We start from the raw sequence: 24,462 nt of genomic DNA, 5'->3' as shown, positions 1-24,462 counted from the left end.
TGAAACAGTTTGCTTTCCTTTTTTGTTTAAACAGCAGTCACTGTTAGACTTGCAGAGGAAAATAACTAAGGCCAACTGCTGTCTGGCTTCAGAGCAGGTGGAAAGGATTCTGCAGGCTTATCTGATCCTAGTGGAACATGCAAATGGATCCAAAATTTCACTGCCTGAAGACGTCTGTCGGGTAGGTCAGACCATCACTTTGACTGATGTGCCAGAGAAGTATCAATTAAATATGGAAGATTTGTGGTCAGCTGAAGCACTCGTACACATTTCTGATGTGCCATTAGGCTCAGGATTTGAGTTGAGTGAACAGAAATGTTTGTTTTGAGGAGGACTACCTTGCTGATCCATTAGAATTTACTTCTGTACTGTAATGCTGGTGTAGTTCTCCTTTAAATGAGCAAGGGAGAAAGCAGGCTGCTGCTTCTAGAGACCAGTTCCTGCCATTGTGGAGGAGATGGAGACACCCATGTCAATGTTAGAGCAATTCTACCAGATTCACATACGTTTGACTGACCCCGTTGGGTTCAAATATAGGTTTAGTGCCTTCAAACTTTGACAGGGCTGTCAGGATTAATTTCTGTGGGCTGAAGCTTAGAACACCATGCCCTCCTGCTCCAGGGACTGTCCAGGTCATTCAGACCAGACAATCACTATCTTCATAGACTAATGTCAGTTTTCTCTCTTTCTTTTCAGATTTTAATAAAAATGTTACAAACACCACATCTCTCATCATCTTGCTGCAAGACCCTGCTGAACACCATTTCTGCATTCCTGCTGGCCGAGAATGTTTTGTTGCCTGATTCTTTGACCAGGGAAGCTGTTGAGAAGGTAACAAGGACAGCTGAAATCCCAGAGTTCAAGTTCCCTAGAGCAGGCTGATTTCAGGGCATTCCACTTGAGGCTAGGAAATATACTACAAGGTTCCCTTTAGCCTTCTTGCACAGATAAGGGAGAAACTGACCAATGCCTTAAATGCCTGCTGAGGTCTTGGGGCTCCTTGACAGTCTTACACAGACTGTCAGTGTAGCAATGCAACTGGCAGACACCTTTGCAGTGAAAACCAGGCTCTGATTCAAATACTTGCAGTCTCTGTAGAGAAAGGAGGGATAACAGACAAGGGACATGTTCTGCCGTAGATTATAAAGCAGGTCAGTGAATTGGACTTAGTGAAAAAAGTACATTTTAGTGAGCATGGCTTAGCCTTGTGAACAAGGTTCAGGCAAGCACAGTCTGATGTAGAAAGTAGAAGGACAGACACGTTTCAGTACTACCACTGCTTCTGAAGCTTTGACAGGATTAGCTGCACGCAGTGTTGCAAAGATTAATAGGAGATGCTACTATGCAGTCTGAGTCTTTAATTTTCTGTTACAGTACATTATAATTTTGCAATTTACAGTGTGGACTGTTGTTATATATATACTGTATAGTTGTACTGTGTGTATAAAAAATACTTGCAAGGGAAGGTGTCGTGATTTATAATGGGAAAACAAGGCTGTTGCAATTGTTTAAAAAAGATGAAATTTCATCTGGTCTTCAGTGTTGGCTTATGTTGAAGTAATATTGGGTCTGCCTGTGGCACGAGTCCAGTTTCACTCAGGAAACATGGTCCTTCAAACATCTGAGGATGTTTGTATGGGCTTCTGTTAAACTGGAGGAGGCTTAAAGCTGTTCTTGTCTTCTGAAGGGTCTGGGAAAGAAAGGTCTGGGTGCGTATTTCTATGTGGCACATCTCAGCATTGAGGAGCACTGATTCTGGGTATCTCAAAGGACCATTCCTTTCTTGGGTCCTTCAGAAGCACAGAGGTTGGCTCTGCCCATGAGGTGGTAAACTTTCTACATTCTGCTATGCAGAAAAAATGGGGAGTTGAAAGGTCTTTTGGGCCTAATTTTTTTCCTCACAGTTGGTGTGTCTATGCTGCGGTCCTAGAACTTTCAGCTTACATTTTCCACATCACACTAAAGAGATACCTAAGCTGGCTTTGCACAGAGCCAGCTTGGATCCTGGAGGGTTTGTTAAGAGTCGTGTCAGCAGGGTCTGTTAAAAAGGACTGTGGTCTTCTCTACCTGAACTGTCACTGGAAACTATTGCTGTGTGTGCCTGAACTAACAAGCCTGCTAGCCATGAATGGAGAATCAGGCTGGATGTCTCAGGTTCAAAGCATGGTTGATCCATAAACCAGAAAAATGTCCCGTGGGTAGTGGAGAGCCGACTATGAAATGTATCTTGTTATTGTGTTCCTGTCGACCTTTCATTTACGTCTTACAGGTATTTGCAAGTAGATTTGAATGGCACTTTCTTTTGGACTTCTCCGAAGCAATGTTCACAATGAAGCAATTTGAGAGGGTAGGTGGAAGCTTTTGTGCATTTTGTTTTTCTTGCCAAAGGGAACAACTGGGAAATCCATAGTACATTTACCTGCTTTGTATGCTGAAGCATTTTTGTGTATTGACATGCTGTGTATTTATACTTCTGGTGTGGTCTGGTAAGAATGAAAGAGGTTACTTATGCCACTGTGTTGAATTTTGGTAACGGTGCTCAGGGTTAGAGAAGGTGACAGGTATCAGCGCTCACAAAAAGAAGCTTGTTTGTTGGGAGCTAAAGGGGTGGGCTTGTGGATGGGATGAAGAGAAGGAGTTCTGGAGAAGGTAAGTGGAAATGAAGAATAAGGGATGTCTGACAGGTCAGGCCTGGAACTGGTGATCTGGGAGGAATCAAATTAGTTAAAATGAGTAGGAGGTGAAAGTGAAGTTGGGGGATCTGGAATGTCCTGATGAGACTAAACTTAGGGCAAACTGAGTTTCTGCATCAAATCTCCATCCCTGCTGGGGTAAGAGGATGTCTGTGTGCTGGTATCTTGGGGCACCAGGACTGATAAGTTTGGTGCTTTGCTGGCTCATTTGTGTTTGGATTCCTCTGTGGCTAGTGTCTTGTGTTTTTTGTGGATTTGATCATGATTAAAGAGGCTTGCCAATCCTTGACTTTTTTTTTTTTTTTTCCCCTTTGTCCCTTCAGCATTTTCTTCCATGCTTTCTAGAGTACATTGAGCGTTGCTTCTCTGGCACAGATACCCTTGCAAAGGATGAGGCAATGGCAATTCTGGCTAAACTCATTCTGGTGAAAGCAGAGCCTCCTACCGTTGGTTCAATGGCATTTGAAAAGTACCCTCTCGTTTTCACTGAATCATCAGTCAGGTGAGACTTCTCAAGTTTAGCAAACACTAGATATGTCCGCATGGCTGCAGGCTTGAAGGCAGTGAAGAGCTACATAAAAGTTGCCCCCCAGTATTTGCTGGAGTTGTGTAAATGGCAACGTTACTGGCAGATTTGCAAACCAAGTGAATACGGTAGGATCCCGTTTTTCTTTCTGAGATTATTTGAGAAGAGATACTGCTCTGGAAAGGCTATCCCTGATGTAGAAAGACTAGTGAGTGTTGTGGTAGGTGTGTGATGGAGATTTGTTACACCAACATGCATGCTGCATCATTGGACAGTTAATCCTTGTAGTGATTAGTAGTGTAGCTGCAGTCCAGGTTGTCATCATTACTAACCTGCCAGTGCCCCATCTTTCTTTCCTGTATGCACGCATCTTGCCCAGGAGCTTTCTTGGCAGCAGTACTGTAGTCTTACCATGGAGCACAGGTGGATACCAAGGGGCATGTAATTAATACAGATACAGCAGTGTGCTGGCACAGCTTGACTGCCTCTAGTTGCAAAGCTAGCTTTTTTGCAATGAAATGGTGGTTTTCACCCCTGGAGCCTCTTTGGAAAGATTTGAGGTAACCACTGTCAAGCACAGAATGACCGTTACTAGTCTACTTCTAATGATTGTTCTAATCATTCTAGCTCAGATAATTCAAAACTTTCACCTGCAGAGTGATGACTTGTATTGCCTTTTATATAAGGTTTTATTTTTCCTAAAAGTAATCCACTCTGGGTTTTTTTCCTATTCGTATTTAATAGAGTAGAGGTATTAGTGTCTAGAGAAAGAAGGCTGAGTCAAAATAATTAAATTTGGGGGTTTCCCCCTTGTTTTCTTTCTTTATTGATCTCTCTGGATTTTCAGTGGTATGGAATACATAACTGATCTTGGGACTTTTTTGTGTTCCTGCAATGTCAGTGGTAGAAATTAGGGCTGGGAGACATCTCAAGAGTTGCATATCCCACCTTCTACCTAGGGTGGAGTTAAGTCCCAAATCAGTTCTGAAAGATGTCTGACCAAATTGTTACTAAATTCTGGAGATTCCCCAGCTGTCCCTGACAGTCTGTGCCAGTACTTTGCTGTCTTTATGGTTACACAGGTATTCAGTGTTTTTGTTGGGGGCAAGGGTTTCCCTCAGTCCTCAGTGTGTGAACTAAACTTCCTTTTCTGCAATTTGAATCCACTGCTGCTTATCTTACCTGCAGGGAATGTAAACAGCAGAGTATTTCTTATTCTATCCATCTGCCTTTTACAAATAACAGGCTTTGATCATCAGAAACATCTGAAACCTTCTTTCTCTGGACCAACAATCCTAATTCCTTTAGGTTTATCTCATAAATTTTGTTTCTTAAACCTCTAATGATTCTTGAGGATGTCTTTTTGTTAGCTTCTCTATTTCCTGAAGGGTGGAGCTTATGCAGCCTTCTGACTGTGGTGTTGCAAGCACTGGGTGGAATGGAAAGATTGCTGTCCATGGGGTGTGAAGTACTCCTGTTCATATGTTGCAGTATGGTCCAGTCCTGCAGATAGGCTTGTTGATTTGGGCTCAGCTTGCGGTTCCTTTTAAGTCCTCAAACTTTTACCTTACTGGTTGTTTTTTGTCATCCATCAGTCTTATCTGTGTCAGCGTGCTCATGATTTATTAACAGTAATTACAGAGACAACTTGCAGGTGCTCATAGAGGCTGTATGTCCTAGTTATGAGGCTGCCCAGCTGAGAACGAGTGTCTTTCCTTCTAGAAATATTAGTTAAACTTGAAATACAGACCTGACATTTCTTGTGGGCCATGTTTTATGCTTCTCAGCATGACTAGATGGTGCTTTGTGTGGACGACATTAAAAAGAAAAAAAAACCCTTGGGTTGTCCAAGTCCTTTTTGCTAGAAGTAGCAAAATATAATTTTGAATATCTTGGGAGGAAAAGGAACAATCTCTGATATGCAGTGGTGGGTTACTAAAAAGTTTCGGTTTATTTGTAGCTCTAATACAAGGCAACAAACATGTAAAAGACAAGGAGGAAAGGCAGAAGTACCAGTGTTGGATCATGTACTGTCTTTAATCCATTTACAAGAGAAGGAAGACATCACTGACCTTTCACAGCCTTGGGTTGCCTTGGTTGTACTGCCACATATGAGGTAAGTGATATTTTAAGATACTGTTGTCATGTATTTCTGTAATACTGTCTAGTTCACTGTCTGTCAGAAATCATTTTAGTAAAGTAAGAACAACAATTACTAAACCTGTTTAGGGGAAGCTGGGGTTAGAAGGTGGAAAAATGCTGTGTGGCAATACTATAAGTCAATGGTAAAGTCAGGAATACAATATCATTTTCTTGATTGCCTAAATTTAGTACTCTAGTACGTAGACACGTTCTTGATACATTCCAGTTTCTGTGTTTTAAGTGCTGTGCTTTCTGGGCAGTGGGTTTTTCAGTAATTATGGTGTTCTTGCATGGAAGGAATAGTTGGAAAGAAGGTGCATTGAATGCTGCAACTTAAATTGTGAATTGGAAACAGCAAAAATGGTTTGCTGCTGGTTTCAAACTTTGGGTGAGCTCTCTGTAATTTAATACCACATAGATGTGAAAGAAAGCTTTTGTATGTGTGTAGGTGTCAGTGTAACAAAGGTAAAAGTCTTCCCGTTTATTTTGGACAGACCAATGGACAAAGAAAACGTTCTGCCCCATGTGACAAGTTTTATAGACTCTCTCTTCACAGCCATTGACAAAGGAAGCCTCTGCAGAGGTCAGTTAAGGTTATATCCTGTTTATTTGCTTTTTGTTGATATACTAAAAAAAAAAGTATAAACACAAAGCATGAAAATGAATAGCAGTAGGATTGTTTCCAAATTTATTGACCAGCTCAAGTAAAACTAGAAAAGCAAAGCCTGGGAGGAAACACCCTCCAGCAAACAATTCTGCATTTGCTTTTGGTAATAATAATGGGGCAGCAGATGTTCTGCAAAGTGGAGGACAGAGATAATTGGGAAGGAGAAAAGAAAGTGGGCAAAAAAGAAGATGGAAATCAATGTAAACCAGATCCAGGTTGATGCTCCAATTAGACTACCACAAACCTATAGTGCAAAGTTTGGGACATCACCACCTCTGACTGAAGTGACGGCACCAATTCTAAAATCCCTCCAGGCATAGGTGATCGCTAGTTGTCTTCCCTCTCTGGCCAGAAAAAAAGTGTTTTAACCGAGCTTGCATTGAGCAGGGCAGGTGCTACTCATGGGATTGCAAGTGTTTGGCCTTGTGTCAAAGTATGAGCAAGTGTTGGAATGCCCCAGGTTCAGTGTTCGTTGTTCCTTGGTTTGAAAGAGCTTGTCTAGAGTCTGGCCTTTTCCCTTTATAAATCTCTTTATTAACATTCCTAAATGTGTCTGCCAATTGGCTCTGTTGCCTTTTCGTCTAGCCTTTGTCAAGCATGGTCCTTTTTGATTTAGCCTTTTCTTCTATCCTGTTTGCAGGGTTTGCATGCTTGTTGTGATTGTGTTAGTCGCAGTGTACTTACCCTAGAAAAGGAATACCCAAACTTTCTTTTCTTGGGTCTCATCTTTGGTGGTATTAGGAGCAGCTCTACACCAGCTTTGTGCGTGTGTGTGCACACGCATGAGGCACATTGCTGTTTCTTCCTTTGCCCACAAAAGAAAACAAATGCAACCTCAATCCTACACTTCTGCCTCCTGTCTTCCCATCCTACGCATCTTTGCTTGATTTTCCTCACCCTTCTCCCAAACTGAAGTTCCAGGACACTTTCTTCATCCTCTGGCATTCTTTCCAGCTCCATGATCTCTGCAAGTCTTTCACCTTCTACTAGGACTCCAGCTCTTCTCACTGCCTGTGCAAGGCACACCCCAGCCCTGTGCTCCCTATTTGACCTGCCTGGCCTCTGAGGCAAAGTGCAAGTCCCAGAACGGGGTGTTTTTCCACAGTTGCTGTGGAGTGCAGGGAAGCTGGCTTGTGAACTGGGACAGAGCAACAGCGGCTTACCCCTGGCAGCTGTTCAGGGCTAACTGCCTGTATGGAAGTGCTTACCCTGTTGATCGTATAGGTGCGTTTGTAGTGAGGTGGGAGCCACTGTCTTTGTCCAGCAGAGGCATACTACTGCCAAATGATGTGCAGATTACAGTTTGGGAATACGAGCCCTTACATTATAGATGCGGAAAGCTTCATCCTGCTATTGCTTCTTGTTTCTTCTTACTTTGAGGAGCCCCTTAGAGAGTGGTGTACAGAGGGTGGGCAGGATTCATCATACACCTGGGGAATTAAGCAACTTTTAATAGAGGGACTTTTAAAAGGAATAAATGGGAAGTGGATGCTCACTTCCCCTTCTTTTCCATTGCAGCTGGCAGAATGTAAGAAAATTATATCCTTTAGAAACTTTTTTCAGTTTGCCTGGATTAGAAGCAGTGTTTCTTCTGCTTGGAAAGAGATGGAGGAGAGGGGAATTTTTATTTTGTATTGTTTTTAAACAACCTACTTGCTAACTTAGGAGTGTCAGAGGAAGGCAATTTTCCCTCCTCTTTTCTTGCCTGGAAGGGCTTTGGCTCTCCTGTGCTTCTGGAAAATCCTCCATGCCTAAAGGAGGTGAAGAGGTTTAGGAAGGAAACGTGATTGCTGTGACAAAATTCACCAAACCCACTTTCCATTCACTAACAAATATTCAGTCTTCAAGTACATGGGACAGCTCTGAAGTAGTGCATTGCCAAAAGTGCCAGAGTTTATAGGCACTTCTGGGGAAGCATCTTTTTGCTTCTATTTTGCTGCATTAATATCAGTTTGGGCATAATTTCTGAGTGCCTTTTATAGTATAGAAGTCTAAGATTTCTGCAACAGTGCTTAGCTCCAGATCTCTGCTCTCTATGTATGCATGTGTGATGGAAACAAATGCAAACTGGGAGCTGCTTGCAGCTTTCAATGCTGGTTCACTGGAGTAGGCACTTACTTTGATAGCCAGAGGAGCATTTCCTTTATGGGTTATGATAATGGCTAGAAAATACACGTGCCAGTTCTGGAATCCATGTTACCGTATTTCTGTGACTCCAGCCATTTCAGGATGGGTAAGCACCGTACAAACACAAGTCATTGAAAGCTGAGTAAATACACAGGCTGTTCTTGTTCTCTTTCTGCTCCAGGAAGCCTGTTTGTGGCCTGCCAAGCTGTAAGTACTCTTCTTAGTTTGGCAGACTCCTCTGAAATACTCCATTTGTTACCTGTGGAGCGTGTCAAGAGCTTGGTGACGTAAGTAAACTCTGCTTGTTCTGTGCTCCTTCATGATTCTCCTTGGTATGGAAAAGAGTTGATGTTGCCTTTATGTAGGGACTTGTTACATGCCTCTTTGTGTGTTGCCCGTTGTGTTACGCCAGCGCATTGCTTCAAGGTTGTGGTTAGGTAAGGTAGCAATGTTGCAGGCACTGTTTGTTTGGAGAACTAAGTAGATGTATGTTCCTGTTCAGCGAAGCTTTCTTAAACAGCTGCAGGGTAGTATGTCAGGTAAATTGGTTGTAGTTTTATCTAGGAGTGCTACATTTAGTACCTGTTTGTTATATTGTAATGATAAGAGACATGAACAGCGCCTTCTGAATTGTGTCAAAAGCCTAAACTTGCGCAGTCTGCTGGTGGTTTAGGGTTTCCACCATGTTCTTACATACCCATGCGTGTGATGGCTTCACAGTGGGAGGAGGTTTTGTATGCTCAGTTTTATTTATTGTAACTCTGTTCTACTTATAATTGGCACACATAACTGAGTGGCTGGAGGGATCAAGGGAGGCTTGATCTTCCTCCAGCAAATCCTGCTGAACTTGTCATCTCACATCACTGTTGAGCTGGAGCATCTCCAAGGCTTTGGTGGCTTGAGCTTCAGAACATCCTCTTTCAGATAGGAAATCATGGTGCCCATGTCTGAGGCATGATGGAGTTTAAACAGCTTGCCCAGATCAGGCAGGAAGTCTTGGCAGGGAGCTTCAGTCTAGTGCTTTTCTGCCAGCTCTGGGCTGGGGATGTGAAACCCGCTGAGGAAGGGATGTAAGGTAGCAGGGGGTTTCCCTGGTCACTGACTGGGCACCTGGGCAGCAGGCAGCAGCCCTTGTCTGACCTATGCAGATTTGTTTTCTGGCACTCTGTGTGTGTGAGTCCGTCCTGCTAGCCCAGCTTGACAGGCCTGATTAATTCAAAGGAGGAATCTCATGCCTCTTGGGCTATCATAGGTAATTGAGCTTCGAGACTGTAAGCCAGTATGATGGTGGAGTTTGACTTCACCGGTCTGCTGGTGCCAGCAGAGTCTGAAGCCATGTGGAATTTTCCTCTAATATTGTCACTACTGCCTTATTTTCCATAGCTATATTGTTGCAGTGCTCGCTGTATGCTAATAAAACACACTGTTGTTTTAGCACTTTCCCTTCAGACCCCTCTGCGTTGCTGTTGGCTGATCTGTATTACACGAGGTTGGCATTGTGTGGCTGCCAGGAACCCCTTTCCCAAGGGAACCTAATGGACTTGTTTGAGAAGTTGCACCCTAATATTTCCACTGGTGTTTCTAAGGTAATCACTTACAAATTGTCTTGTACAAGCTCAATTATTTTAAACAATGTAATTTAAGAGTAAACGAAGTTAAATGATAAAGGCTGAAAGAAGAAACATGAGACCGTGTAAAGCTATTACTTCCATAGTATCTCTTTAAGACTGTCTTTCTAAGAGGCTGCTGTGGGGCATGAGTTAACAGAGGTTAACTTTTAGCCCTGCAAGGCTTGCCTCATCCCTGGAGGTGAATCAGAGCAGGAACCTAATGTATTCATTTTGAATCGCCTGCTAGACTACAGGAGCTCATCCGTTTCTCAACTCCAGGAGGAACCTAGTGAAATCAGCCTCCTGTGCAAAACATTAACCTCTGTGTGGATATGTATGTGTCTGCGTATGTAGCCTGCGTTCTCCTGCACGCTTCTGATGTTATGTTTCCACTTTGCATAGGTCCGGCTGTTGACTGTTCGAATTCTTAACCATTTTCAGAGTCCACCTTCTACGCAGATTGAGGTAGGGCTAAAACTTTTCATTTGACATTTTAAAGCCATCTGTGTTTGATGTTCTGTGTGAACTGTTTTCCACTTTGCAGGAAGAAAGTATGTGTCTGGTAGAGGTTGTCCTCTGCTTTTGTGCTTTCATGTTCCAGTTTTATCCTTTTTCCACCTGCCTCCTGATGTTTTCATATGTGTGAGTTTTGGTGCCTAATGGTGGAAACCAGAGCAAGTCCCTTGACTTTGTTCTTTGGTCCAAAATGGCTGGGCCTTTGTGTAGGTTTGTTGAAATACCTTTCAGTGAGAATAAGATTTGCATACAAAATGTGTGTCACTTGTTTGTTCAGGGTGATGGCACAGGGGAACTCCAGCCAATATTTGCCACGCTGCTCCAAGCAGAACTTGTGCCAGCAACAGTGAATGATTACAGAGAGAAACTTCTCCATCTGAGGAAACTAAGATGTGATATAGTGAAGTCTGCAATACCAAGTGGATCTTTGCAGGAGGTCAGTGGTTATTGTCAAAAAGCTGTTGTCGCATTCTTTTATTCCAAGAGATCGTTCTTACTCCATCACATGGATTGCAGAGTTTTTAATAAGTGATTTTTTTATGAACTCTTAGGTCCCAGATTAGGTTTTAGAAAACTTACTTGTTAGTAGGGATCACAGCTCCCATTGTCCTTGGGACTGTTGTGTTCTTTCGTGTATTTAGTCGAACAAGAGTAGTATCTAGGTAAATGGCCCACAACCAGATTAATCAGGTTCTGATATTGTGGAAAGGAAGGCAAATGTTTCCAGGGAGAAGTGAGTCATGACAAAATTTAAAATCATGACTTTGCCATATCATCAGCATGGTGGGACTCCCACTGGAGAGCCTGGGTTCTGAATCTTGCTGCAGGGTGAGAATCTTGTATGCCTGTGACTGTTGAATCTCCTCTGCTGCTGAGCTAAAGGGGAACTCGCTTTCTAGATGTTGGAAGATTCACAATTTTACAACTTTAAATGATTGTGGATTTGGTAGGAGGGTTGGGAGTTTTTATTATTGTTTTTCTGGCTGTTGCTGTACCTGTATAATTTTTTTTCACCTTTACTTGTAAGCTCCTGTGAGGAGGGGTTGTAGGTCATTCCTACTGCATATAGGTCAGCAAGGAGTCCGTCCAGAGGACTTGTAAGCCTAGTGCAGGGGTCCTCAAACTATGGCCCGCGGGCCGGATACGGCCCCCCAGGGTCCTCAGTCCAGCCCCCGGTATTTATAGACCCCCCGGCCGGGGGCTGGGGGGGGGGAACCAAGCAGCCGCAGGTGACTGCCTCCCACTGCATCTGCGTGCCAGCCCCCTGCTTAAAAAGTTTGAGGACCCCTAGCCTAGTGCAATGAAGACTCCTCAGGGCAGACTTTCCTCTTTCTGAGGTCCTAATGCTGCTGTGGCAGCCCTGAAGTTAGAGAGGGAGGCAGGCAATCAAATCACATGCTGTGCTGAACTGGTTTGTGCACATTCATGGTACGTAGGTATGGTGACTAGATCTCAGTGCAACTCACAGTAAATGGGCTCTAGATTTTATCATGCAGCTGTGACACAAGGAATGAGGATGTATGTGAATTGTTTCATTACTTGTAGTACTTCTGAGAACTAACTCTTTGAAAGGAAGAAAGGTTAGAGGAGGTTCATTAGTCTTTACTATTGTTTTTTACATCTCAAGATGGTATTGTATGTCATTTTAGGTGCCTCTTCGGTATTTACTGGGAATGCTTTATATTAACTTCAGCCCCTTATGGGATCCTGTAATTGAACTCATAACGTGAGTATATGTGTGTACACGCTGCAGTCTGTGGTAGTCTCGCAGAATGTTCCTTCCATTGTTCTGTGAAAAAAAGCTGAGGTAAAAATGTCTGATTTGGGGGGAGATCTGTGCATGGGAGCCTTCATGTGAAATAATCTGAAATTAATTTGATCTCTCAAATCTCAACCTGTGTAGACTTTAACTTAGTTTCTGATTTTTTTTCTTGCTATTAAAGGGAACTTAAAACAAATACAGTCAAATAGCATCAGTATTTTCAGTCAAAGGTAGCAGGATTTGATTAGTGTTTCACAAATGCTTAAAGGAGCAAGAAGTCCTTCTCAGTTTCCCTGTCTCTGACTCTTTTGTCCTTACTGGAAAACCTCTAAATCCTACTAAAGAGTAAGGAAGACTTACCATGGTGACAGCTGAGCTAAATACAGAAATCAGTGTCTGCTTTCAGCATGACGTTATCTTCTTGATTTTTCTCCTCTGTTATATGATTAAAAAGTATAGGATTTTCCCCTTCAAACTAGTGAATTAATAAAAATAATAAAAAAATAAACCAGCTCTTCAAAAGATATGTCCGTGCTAATTCTTCCTTTCGTTCTATATATTACTGTACAGAAGTCAGTAGAAAACTTGAGAACATTTTTTTCACTCAATTTGAGTTCATTTGAACTCATGAGATACAACCAGATTATGTTAATAACAATTGCCATTTGGGACCCATGAGTAAAGGCAAGGCAATGCCACAGCTGTATTGTGCAGATGTCCTGTCTTCAGACAGCCACATTAAAGCAGTGATCAAAGCCTTTGATTGTCTTAGTTGTTAACTTGCCTAGTGACACATGGCTTTTTTTATATTCTCTTTAATTTCATGCTGTCTTATGCTTTGTTAGTTCCCATGCAAAGGAAATGGAGAATAAACAGTTCTGGAAGGTCTTATATGAGCATTTGGAGAGGGCTGCTACCTATGCTGGTAAGTCACAGTTCCACCCAGCTAACTGTGAATGACATGACTCCTGTTTTTTATGGGCCCCAAATTTACATGTGATGGGGGAATTCAGAACCAGGGCTCTTGACTACCAGTGTCATGTGTAGGGCACGAATGGAGAGGCTTGGGAGAAAACTGTTAAATGCAGCTGTCTAAACAGGTACATGTCACCAAAAGTATTACTTTTGTAATGGGGGACTGCTTCCTTGTTACTGGCGATTATGAAGTAACCTGAGGAGATTTTCTTCATCTGTTGTATAGAAATGGAGCTGCAAAATGAACTAGATGAGCAGGAGGAAAGCATTGCTGAAACAGAAAGTGAGAAGATGCCAGAAGGAGAGGTGGGGACTGTCTTCCTGAAGCAACTGAGGACTAGAACAGATTGCAGCGAGCGGCTGGACCACACAAACTTCCGTTTTCTACTGTGGAAAGCACTGGAAAAGTTTCCAGACAGAGTGGAACCTAGGTCGAGGGAACTTTCCCCACTACTTTTGAGATTTATTAGGTAAGAAAGATTTACTTTTCAGTTGAGAAGGACACATTGCTTTCAACGTGTTGCTGAGCTTTAAGACTATGGCTATTGCATTATAGACTTTATTTCCTGAATGCATGGCTGATGAGGTGCCTGTTTCCAGTTAAAATAACTTTTTTGATTGAGTTGTAGAATCTGGTAAAAGCATCACACAAGAAGCAGGCTGAAATGAAACTGGCAGTACATTTGTGCTGCTCGATCTCTCGTTCATTTGAATTGTCACTGTCACAGCCTCACTACTCCATCAGGGAGTGATTTCAGTGGAAATAAATTTCCTTTTTTTAATGTGAAAATACATTTTAATGTGGAATCAGAGAAAATCAAAGTATTTTCCCCAGGACTGGAAAAATACTGGTTTTGTTAGAGGTCGACTCAATTTCCTTCCCCTGGAGGGAGAGCAGTGGGTGCTTGTATGCTTGATTATGTATGATTGTTCCCTTTAATAGGAAGGCGTGCACATATCAGATATTGTGGTGCATATGGGGTAGATGTGATCTCTTGGCAGAGGAAGGTTTCTCATATTCCTTTTCCATGATTAGAAAACCTATGTTTTGCTTTCCTTCCAGAAAAAATCAAATCATACTGTAGTAAGTTATTTTCCTCACTCTCACGCTGCCATTCGCTGTTCACCTGCCTGCTCAAGCAACCACAAGCACCGTGCCCTCCATATAACCTCTTTACAGACCTGTAGTAACTCAGTGACTCAGTCTCTCTTCTCCTTTCCACCAGTTACCTCCAGTCTCCTTTAGTGTATTTGGTCACTGCCTTATATCTCTGTAACTTGTAGGCAAAGAAGCATATACTTGCTGAAATAGGAGTTTTTAGCCGTATAGTTTCCTAAAATACAGTGCTGTAAATGAGAATGGTGGATTGTGTAGTTTTTAGTTATTCTTGTGCAGAAACCCTGAAAAATGCTATGCTGCTTAATTACTTCCTTCTTTTTGTTTTTGGTTTGGTTTGGTGTTTGTTTAAACACAGAAATGAGTACTACCCAGCAGATTCATTAGTGGCTCCATCTCAGGATCTTAGAAAGAAAACTACTGGTACAGTGGTAGCAAAAGAAAAATCTAGTGAAGAGGTGAATGATGTTGCTATGGAGGAGGAGGAGGAAGAAGAAAAAGAAGGGGAACCAATTACTTTAGGACTACCGAAAAAGAAAACAAGAAGAGCTGCTGCTAAGTAAGTATTTTTAGTTTTCCCTTGCTAGTACTTTCACAGAAAGGCAAATTCAGCAGCTCGTCTTGAGATAAAAAGATAAAAGCAATATTTTTATATATATTACTTTTTCTTCTTTTGCTTGCACTTTGTAATTTTTCAGTGGATTATAAGCACTTCAGAGTGAGAAACGCTGCCTGCACAGTACTAAACATCTAAAGATGCTGCTCAGGCTTTATCGCTATCTCATTACCTGCTGACAGTCTGTGGTTTGTGTTACTTTAAGCAAAAGTTATGTGGTATTCTGAAGTTTTCAGAGGCTATTGTAGCTGCATTCCCTTGACTTCTCTCTGTGTGTTGGTCTTCTAAAATCATGGGTATCGCTAAACACTTTGAAAAATGACACTATTTGTTCAGGTATTTTAATACTGGGATTCTGCCATTGCCTACCTGTTAAAAATCTTTGTCCTGGTGTTTTTCTTGGGGACAAAGATTTTTATTTGGTGGTGTTTTAGAAGCTACAGAAGCTGTTGTAGTGTCATTGTTTGCAGTGCTGAATACATGGAGAAAATGCCTTTGTATGAATTCTCCACAATTTCTGTAATCAGTCTTTTTGCTCTGATGACCTCTGTCAAATGTCCATTACAAATACATCACAAAGATTTGTGTTTTGCCACTTTTTCTGCAAAGGATGGCCCTTGTAATGACAGAATTTCAAAATGTCACCTTACATGTTAGAACACAAATATTTGATGTGTAACCTGAATTGTCATTTAATCCCAGGTGTCTTAGAGGTGTTTCATTTTGTTCCCAGATTCTGACTCTTATCTGCAGATTAGCAGCAATTAAAATACAGTGTCAGTCCATGATGTTTTGTTAATTTTTTTTATTCAACCTCCATCTCAAAATGTCCATGTGCTTAAGTGGAAACATTAGTTCCTGGTGGCAGTAACAAAGGCATAGAAGACTTGGGGGAGGCGTGTTTATGAGTTCTGGAGTGACCTCCCTTCATCTTGGTCCTGGATAGTTCATGCGGTCAGGGCTGTGCCGCGGAAGGAGAGCCCTGGCAGGGCTGTACCCTGGCTGTGAGGTCTGGCCGAGGCAGCGGGAGGACCCACGCCTGCCCCAAGCTCAACACGGCGTTGCTGGAAGGCATCGTACTCATCCTTTGGCTGAGCCCAGCCATGGAGTAAGGTGGCCCAGCTAAGTGTCTGGGGAGTTCAGTGTAAACTACCAGGGTGAGCAGCTGTGTGAGAACAGCCTGGGTCAGCCCCGCAGTGTATATGGTAGAGGAGATCTCACACCTTCCTTATCCTTGTCATCTCTCTCACCTCCCCTAAAGTGGAGGTGGGGTAGCACAACCACTTGTAGAGGATCTGCCATTGGTGCTTACAGCTTGGCGTAAGTCCAGCACAGCCTGTGGCTAAACGCAGCCTTTCATGTTGCTAGAGTGAAGTGGGCACCAGTTAAGGACAAGTGAATAAATAAAGAGGTAAATTCACTTGTTTGGTGTTCCAGGCTGGGCTGGCAGAGAGTAGTAAGCTGCATCCTGCCTGTTTATATTCCTTTTTCGTCAAAAGCAGAGGCCATCTAGTGCTACTGAGGAAATGGCCTTCTCTGTGCAGTAAAGTGACATTTGGAAGGAGCTGCTTAGGAGAGGGAACGGGATACCTGTGTCTCTGAAATGGAGGCCTGTAGACTTGGGATCCTCTTGCTTTGGGGGTTTTTGTGTGTTTGTTTCTCTTTCTTGTTAATCATAAAAATTCCCCGTTTGTTTATGGTAATGCAGGATTGTCTCTTCTGGTCATTTTAAAAAATAACTGTTCTGTTTTGTTTTGTTTCGTTTTACAGGCAACTAATAGCCCACTTACAAGTTTTCTCTAAATTCTCGAATCCTCGTGCATTGTATCTGGAGCAGAAATTGAATGCATTATATACTCAGGTGATGCTGTTTGCTGGCTTTTAGAATTACTGCTAATAAACTCATTTGAATGCAGTGTCTGAGACTACAGAAACGTGCCATTTTCTGAACCGAGCTGTCCTTGAGAGTGCTTTCTAGCAGGCGTCACTTGAAATGAGCCCCTTTAGCGAAGACCTGCTTTTGAGATAACTGGCTTCATTTGCCAGGAGTGGCTCATGCATACAGATCCGGCAGCTGACAAGTAGTAGTCTTTGGCATGGTGGAGGAGTGGCTGTAGAGGGAGGCTGTTGCACTTGCACAGCAGGATCTGGAAGAGGATTTTGAACCCAACGACTGAGGAAGGTCTGAGGAGATTTGTCCTTGTCTTACAGTGTTGTGTCTAAAAAGAACATAGTTGGTGTCAACAACAGATTGTTTTGCATCAAAAAAAGGAAATGGAGTTTCTTCTTGAAGGATACTCAGTTTGATAAGATTCCTTTTTGAGGAACTTCCCTGAAGGAACTGTCAAAAATATGACTCTGAGGAGGGATTCTCAGTCTTTATCCTACACTCCTTAAAAGGCCACTTTATTAGTTTTACTGGGGTTTCTTAGTTCCTGAATTGTGGATTTGTTCACATCATTAGGGTTTGCTCTAATTGTTCCCAATTTGTGTTCTCTCAGGCTGTGTCAGTGGGCTGTAGAACTGTATTAAATGGTACAAACCTGTTAGTTCCCTGATTTCCACCCAGTGTGGGAGTTGGAAATCAATTACTCTGCAAATTTGAGAATGTAATGAACATTCCCTCTGTTTCAATCAACCTTAGAGGTTTGCTTAGGAAAAGAGTGAGTTGGTCCATGTGTTTGCTTGCCTGTATTCTTAGGAAAATATTGGACAGATGTGTACAGTTCAAAACAGTGTGAAGAAGAGCCTGATGTAAGAAGAGAGATTTCTTCATCGCTTACTGTTTGCCATTTCTCTGTCTTAACATATGTATTGTCATGGCTGGTGTGTCCATCTGGCATAGGGATGTCATGGAGAAGTGACCTTTGATGATTCTAGCCTGTGCTGTTTGGTAGGAGACTGACGAACCGATAAGGGTGCTGCCTGGGGAAATTATCTGTATTTCTTAATGTCTAGGTTATGAGGAGTCATCTTCGAGAGAGGACAAATCTCAGTAAGACTTTGTATATCAAGACTTAGGAGTTATTTTTTGTTTGGCCCAGGAAAGAAATACAAGTGTCTTGTGATGGTTTGGCAGTCTGCATTTTAATCCAGTCTCCCCAGGTATACAAGTGGTAACTGATTTTGGACACTGAAAACGCAGGCTGACAGTGGTCCAAAAGACAATTATGAAAACCCAGATATTATAACTGTCCTGTGTAGAGGGCAGGGAAAGCATATATGAACTACCAGCAACTATGTCCACTTTTTATGAGTGACAGTTGTATATTCACATCTTAGCTTTATATCGCAACACATGCATTGTTTCCATTTTGCTAAGTTAGTCCAAAACCTGGTTGACCTTGGAGCCTGTGGGTGGTTTCACTATTTTTCAGTGATCTCTCTTGTCTTCTAGATAGGGACTGATTTTCTTTCTTTTGTGATTTGCAGTTACTGTCCCATCAAGACCAGAATGTACAAAGAATAGCTCTTGACTGTATAATGACATACAAGCATCCTCATCTACTGCCATACAGGTAAAAGCCTTTATATTATATTAGCATCAGTGAATGAGCCTGCTGTCATATCAGAAGCCTGCTTGGGGTCAGTTGCCTCAAAGAGAGAGCCTTTCCTGTATTTGTTGAAGGCGTATGTATAAATTTTAATTTTAGCCAGCTCTGTATTTCCTATCTGAAACAGGAAATAAGGACTTGATGTTGGTCAGTCTCTTTCGTTTACAGAAAAATGGCAACACTTTCATTCTGTCTCAGAATAGTGTGAGCATAGTACTTGAATAATTTTCAGAGGTCTTCTATATTGATGATTTATAACCACCCAGAGAAAGTGACAGCATAAAATGGTATTTATGGTTGAATAATCTCTTCAGATTGTGTCCAGGAAATACTTCCCTACATAATTACCTTGAACTTGCTGGCTTTTTAAAATATTTTTTGATAAAAGGGTGGCAACATAGTATGTTAATATTTTGTATACAGCATACATTAGATAGGTAGGTAATTAGATATAGATGCATGTGTATGTCTGTCTGTCTGTTTGTTTTTATAACACTACCTGCCCTCGAAGAATGTTTATTACTTTCAGGGAGAACTTGCAACGGCTACTGGAGGACAAGAGTTTTAAGGAGGAAATAGTCCATTTCAGTATTTCTGAGGAGACCGCAGTAGTAAAAATGGAGCATCGCCCAGATCTTATCCCTGTTCTTATGAGGTGTGTTACGAAGTGTGGGCTTAAAAGTTTCATGTCAAAGTACCATGAACAGAGATGTAAGGCTGCTGCTTCTCATTTTAAACAGTTGAAATACACCTATGGTTAATGGTATAGCTTGACCACTTAGTTTGAGATGTTCTCTGTGGATTCCTTATTGGCACATTACATAAATGTGTTAATACAAATGGTATTTTCTTTAAAAACAGTTTTTTGGTAAATACTATTTCTGCTAAGGCTTACAGAGAACTGTGAGAACATTTCAGTTCACTGAGCATTGCCACTTATTTTTATTAAGATATAGTGATGCAAGTTGTCATGGAGATAACTAGTTTTATACCTGAAGTCTCCAGCAAAGCTTCCATTGCAGTAGCAGAAGCTGATCTTTCACTGCAGTGTTTTTGGGTAATGTGTACTAATTCAGTGGAGACCCTGAATCGGGGACTTCCATTCAGGTTGTTCTCGCTAGAGAATACTTTTCAATAGAGTTTCTGCAGAATAAGAGGCTAGGAAACAGATGGCTTGCTGAAAGCTAACACAACCTCTTCTTTTACTCTTGAAGAATTCTCTATGGCAGAATGAGAAACAAAACAGGGAACAAAACACAGGGCAAGTCTTCAGCAGCCACTCGCATGTCAATCGTTCTGCGATTTCTTGCTGGTTCACTGCCAGAAGAGATAAGGATGTTCTTGGATCTGCTCTTTGAAGCTGTGAAGCAATTCAGTAATGGTAGGTACTGGCATTAGAACCTGGGGGTTTGGTGCTTCCTGACCTGTAGAGATGTGGGAGGATAAATAGGCTTAGTACTGTTATGTGCTTCAGTGTGTCCCTAACGGTGCCTTGGAAGGATGAAAGGATAAAAGTAAACTTTTGGTAAGGACTTCGATTCCCCTGAGTTTTTTCACGATTGCTCTGTTTTACAGGGCCAAGGTCAGAGAAACTGAATGACTTGCCACAGCTGTGGAAGTAAGCTGTAACAGGTCAAGAATGAGCAATCGCTGGCATCGTAGCCTAGCCTGTGTATGATGGCAATAAAAGGTGTAAAGTGCTCAGATACTGTAGCAGAGGGAGATGTCTGAGTGTCACAAGGAGATGGAGACCCAGAGTTGACCTTATTTAAAAAGTGAATGTGAGGATCTGTCATTTAGGGCCAGATTATACTACTTCTCATTTGAAAATTATTTTTGGTAGTGGGCATCTTTGTGGTGCTTCTCTAAATAAGTTGCTGTCCCTTTGCCTACTGCAGGGCCTTGCCAGACTGCGGTGCTTCGAAGTATGTCAGAGCTGGACTTAGCTAAAGTCCTGCCTCTTGGGCGTCAGCATAGCCTCTTTAACAGTCTTGAAGTTGTATTGAGAAACATGGGACATTTGATCCATCAATACCTGCCTGAAATTCTACAGATACTGCTCTGCATGACAGCTGTGGTGTCCCGCATTCTTCAGCAGAGAGAGAAGGTACAGTATGTATGCAAACAATACACAAACAAACATAAATTTAATTCCTTTCTCTTCTTGACCGCTTAGCTTGCACATGTACGCACACTTATACTGGCTCAGGTAAAGATAAGCTTTAATGCCAGCATGGAGTGAAGCTTAGTAATTAGATATCTGTCAAAATAGAGGCCAGTGATACTTGAAAATGCTACAGGGCTCAGGCAGTGCAGGCAGAGTTAATGTATTTAGAAAGCTGCTTTGGACTGCATTTTTGTTTGAGTTACTGAAGAGAGAGTTGAGGGGGATCTCTGCATTGCTACCTCTGCCTGCTCTGTGGAGGCATGGGCACGAGGGAGAGCTAAATGATTTCTTATGAGGATATAACAGGGTCTTATGGCTGGAAGTTGAAATTGGCCTTAAAGATGTAGCTTCTTCAAACATTTTTGAATGGAAGGAGAGGATTAAAAGTTCCTTGCCTGAGGACTTTAGAGCAAAACTTGTCTTTGAGGTGTTTTGTTGCAGTGCTAGACCCCAGGGGAGTTCTGCGATGTGGATGATCATAGAGATTATCTACAGTGATTGTCTCCTGTCGTACATGCCTTCATGTATATGAGAACATGCTTTCAGCACACTAGAAGTACGTTCAGCTCTGTATCAGGAGTAGCCATGTTTATCACGTGTCACAATCTGGGTCTCAGCCAGGTATCTGCAGAACACTGCGAATATTTTTTTCCCTTGCTCTGTAATGGCTGTATGTGCAGAAAGGGTCAGGTGAGGAAAACATTCTGTTAAAGCTTGGCTGCACCTAGAGATATGGGGCATGTTGCCTTACTGCTGTCCTGTGTGCAGGAGGGCAGCACAGAGATTCCTGAGCTCTAGCCCAGCTATATCGGGGGGGGTCTGTTGCCAGCTGTTTGGAAACTATGACATTGAGCCAGGCTTTTCTGTCTTTCTGAAACAAGTGCCTTTGCCAGGCTTCGATCCAAATAGGAAAAGGAAAGCTTGAGTCTGGTCTGGTGCAGAGCCTGGTATATATTAGGTGCTAAACAAGCAAACTGTACAGTTGTCGTCATCACTGTGACGTTGAAAGGAATTACGCGATGATAGACTGAGCAATTGGTGTTAGGTAATGAATGTGTTGTCAGTACATGTGCGTGTTCTTGCCAAGGCTGATCTGTAAGCGTCTGAGGATTGAACTTGCCTTGAAAACAATCCATCAAACAAAGCAAGCCCTTGCAGTCAGGCAGCATCCAAGGTCCTATTGTTGCCTGCAGGCTGCACAGAACCTAGTAACTGTCTTCATAATGAAGGGGACAAGTGAATTTCAGGACAGGAGCATCCCACAGTCTGACTTAAGCAGTGGATTGCATGCATCTACATGATTTAAACTGGGAAAGGAGTTTTAAAAGCTGCTTCATCCATTGCTAAGAGAGTCTCATTTTTGCTAGGGTTACTGTGGTAATCCTGTCATGGCTGTGTAATGTATGGAATGACAGTCTGTCATTTGTCTGAACTTTAGCACTTCATTAGCCCATGAGATGTTAAAAGCTCAAGGAAAGTGTGAGAAAACTGTTTACCTTGGCTAATGATTAGAAGACATCCTTGGAGTTTGAGAGTAATTTACTGCAGGCTGATACTGCCTGGAGAGTTAAATGTCAACTTTGACCATTTTGAGCCAAGTTATTAATTTACTGTTTCCTACTGATTGTATTCAGTATTGAGTCTGTTTGTCTTCTCAAAGACTTGATCTTAGAGGACTGCTCTTCTGGTGACTGAACAGTGAGAGACAAAATTATTTCACTTGGGGGTCAGCATTAGCAATAGCAGCCTGGTTTGTGCTTTCTTTGGCCCTTCAAGCAGCTCATTTGCTGTCTGGAAGGTGGTTGTACACCATTATAGACATTCAGCACAGCTTGGGAGGTCCTGGGCAAGAGCATGTTTGTTTCCTTTTTCACCATCTCCTTTTTGTCTTTTTACCTGCTATTTTGGGTACAAAGGTGGTATAGAAGAGTATTGCATGGTAGAGGATAGTGTCTTTAGAAGTCCATAGGTACATCGGATAAAAAAACTGTGATGTCTTTCAGTGAGACTTTGTCACCAAAGCTGCTTTGTAAAATAAGAGATACAAGTGTTTGTGTGGTGGATCATGATATGTACTGCAGACCCTAAGGAACCCAAGACATAGCTCCAGTCTCTGATAGGTGCCTTTACTTGCTTTGACATGGCTCTGTTGTTTCCGAGACCTGGAGTTCAGTACCTCTGCGCTGTGGAGCTACCTCATGTGTTTGTGCCATGAGCTGCACTGCGCAGTATGGAAATAATTTAGGTGACTCAAGTCAAGTCTTTTCTGAAGGAAAAAGAGTCAGAACACAGCAGTGCATGAATAACTTCATTGTTAGCTGCGTGGCTGGTTTCCTTATTGAAAATGCTTTTCCCAAGAAAGGCTATGGAATGTAACAACTAAATGGGTACAGAAAGCATCCTCCTCTAACCAAATGCTGTACTCCACCCACACACCACTGGAGGAAGTGATTCACATTCTTGCCTTCTCTATTTCTCCCCCTTCTCATTGTCTGTTGACTTATTTTCTTCCCAGTAGATCTCAGCATGCAAAATACAACTTTGCTTTCAAGAGCTGATTTGGGTCCTTTCCTGTGTAAACCAGAGTTATTTAAGTGTTAGGGCTAGAAATGTAACTGTGGTGTAGTGTCACAGCACTAGCGAAACTATCAAGCTGTAACAAGGTCTTTTACCATCTCATACCAACATACTCTTCGGCCGGTCCCTCTGCTGCCTTCTCCTGTTCTCTCCTCACCCAGGGTGCTGTTCTCTCTCCCCTCTGCTTTTTCCACGTCTCTTCCTTGTCCTCTCTCTCTTCACTGGCTGCCCAACCTCTTACCAGAACCAGCCACAGCTGCACCTTGTCTACATCGGCCAACCCACCACCCCTGAAGCCAGCCCACAGCTGTATGTTATCAATGATAATTAACCCAGCTTCATTCTTCTACAGTGTAGCTTTATGTATTTTGTCCAAAAAGGGCAGGTGCTACTTCAAACCTGTCAGCACGGATTTTCACGAGCAGAAGGAGTCCTGTGAAACTGACTCAGTGCAGGAAATAGGCACCTCTTAGAAAAATTCAGGTCAGCTGTGAGAGGTAGATTGCTGCTGTGAACAAGTTACAGGAGAAAACAGAAGAACATTGTGATAGTTCCAGCAGAGATTGTATCTGGTTAGTGAATTGCTGTGTTTAATTTCAGAGCAAGTAGGTAGTAGCTGTTCTGCAGAGCTCTTATTGGGGTGGTTTTTTTGTTCTATTTTTACAGGTTCAACCTAGGTTAATTAATCCACTGAAGAATTTGAGACGTCTTGGACTCAAGCTTGTGGCAGAGTTTTTTTCTGATTATGAGACCTACAGCTTTAGTGTGGAAGAGATTGATGCAGTTTTCCATGCAGTGGTATGGCCTCAGGTAAGTGTCAATCATTCTTCCAAACAGCTTGTGTGTAACACGTATCATGCAGAAAACTCTAGCCGCACTGGAGTCCATCGTGTCAGCTATGTTCGTCACAAGATTGGATATGGCCTGGACAGATTCTGGCATTCTGATGTGTCTGTGCAAGGCCAGTTTCTTGGTTTGTCTGATTAGTTCTGAAATAATCAAGTCACGGGCTAAAGTACAAATTAATTCATCTGAATAAAATGCATGCCATTTTTCTGATCTTTAACCGCATAAGCAGACTTCTTCCCTGGATACTTCAGGGAAGCAAAATTATACTTGTCCCTTCTAGGCAGACTTTGCTACTTTTCTGTGTGACAGTTACTGGGCCTGTGGTAGGGGACTGCAGAAACAAATGCTGCTGCAGGAAAGGAATGACCCCAGCATGGTCTGTCAGTGGGCTGTGTGCTCTTACGCCTCCCTGCTGGGAGTCCCGTGTGAGCACAGCAACAAAGCACACAGGGTTGTGGCCTTCACCAGAGAAATTCAGATTGCCTCTGAGCTGGGAAAATGTACTACTGTGAGAGGAAGAGAGAACACACAGTATGGAAAATGAAATTGTGCTGGCTGTTTCAG

At 42.4% G+C, this 24,462-nt stretch overlaps 1 protein-coding gene across 1 annotated transcript in view; it reads left to right on the top strand.

The window, feature by feature from the left end:
* UTP20 (UTP20 small subunit processome component) overlaps nucleotides 1–24,462 on the top strand; it is a 65,063-nt gene that overhangs the window by 7,745 nt on the left and 32,856 nt on the right. The window contains exons 9-28 of the mRNA XM_056339630.1: nucleotides 35–181; nucleotides 697–831; nucleotides 2,270–2,347; nucleotides 3,017–3,195; nucleotides 5,180–5,335; nucleotides 5,856–5,944; nucleotides 8,337–8,442; nucleotides 9,591–9,741; nucleotides 10,168–10,230; nucleotides 10,559–10,717; nucleotides 11,931–12,007; nucleotides 12,889–12,968; nucleotides 13,245–13,488; nucleotides 14,494–14,694; nucleotides 16,522–16,612; nucleotides 18,184–18,269; nucleotides 18,835–18,960; nucleotides 19,520–19,686; nucleotides 20,204–20,412; nucleotides 23,716–23,859. Coding sequence (XP_056195605.1) covers nucleotides 35–181; nucleotides 697–831; nucleotides 2,270–2,347; nucleotides 3,017–3,195; nucleotides 5,180–5,335; nucleotides 5,856–5,944; nucleotides 8,337–8,442; nucleotides 9,591–9,741; nucleotides 10,168–10,230; nucleotides 10,559–10,717; nucleotides 11,931–12,007; nucleotides 12,889–12,968; nucleotides 13,245–13,488; nucleotides 14,494–14,694; nucleotides 16,522–16,612; nucleotides 18,184–18,269; nucleotides 18,835–18,960; nucleotides 19,520–19,686; nucleotides 20,204–20,412; nucleotides 23,716–23,859 — 2,688 coding nt within the window. The remainder of the gene's footprint in view (nucleotides 1–34; nucleotides 182–696; nucleotides 832–2,269; nucleotides 2,348–3,016; nucleotides 3,196–5,179; nucleotides 5,336–5,855; nucleotides 5,945–8,336; nucleotides 8,443–9,590; nucleotides 9,742–10,167; nucleotides 10,231–10,558; nucleotides 10,718–11,930; nucleotides 12,008–12,888; nucleotides 12,969–13,244; nucleotides 13,489–14,493; nucleotides 14,695–16,521; nucleotides 16,613–18,183; nucleotides 18,270–18,834; nucleotides 18,961–19,519; nucleotides 19,687–20,203; nucleotides 20,413–23,715; nucleotides 23,860–24,462) is intronic.

Source organism: Falco biarmicus, chromosome 5, assembly GCF_023638135.1.
Source record: "Falco biarmicus isolate bFalBia1 chromosome 5, bFalBia1.pri, whole genome shotgun sequence".
NCBI classification, from domain to species: Eukaryota; Metazoa; Chordata; class Aves; order Falconiformes; family Falconidae; genus Falco; species Falco biarmicus.
The sequence above is the reverse complement of the archived record's forward strand: the minus strand, read 5'-3'. Positions and strand labels throughout refer to the sequence as shown.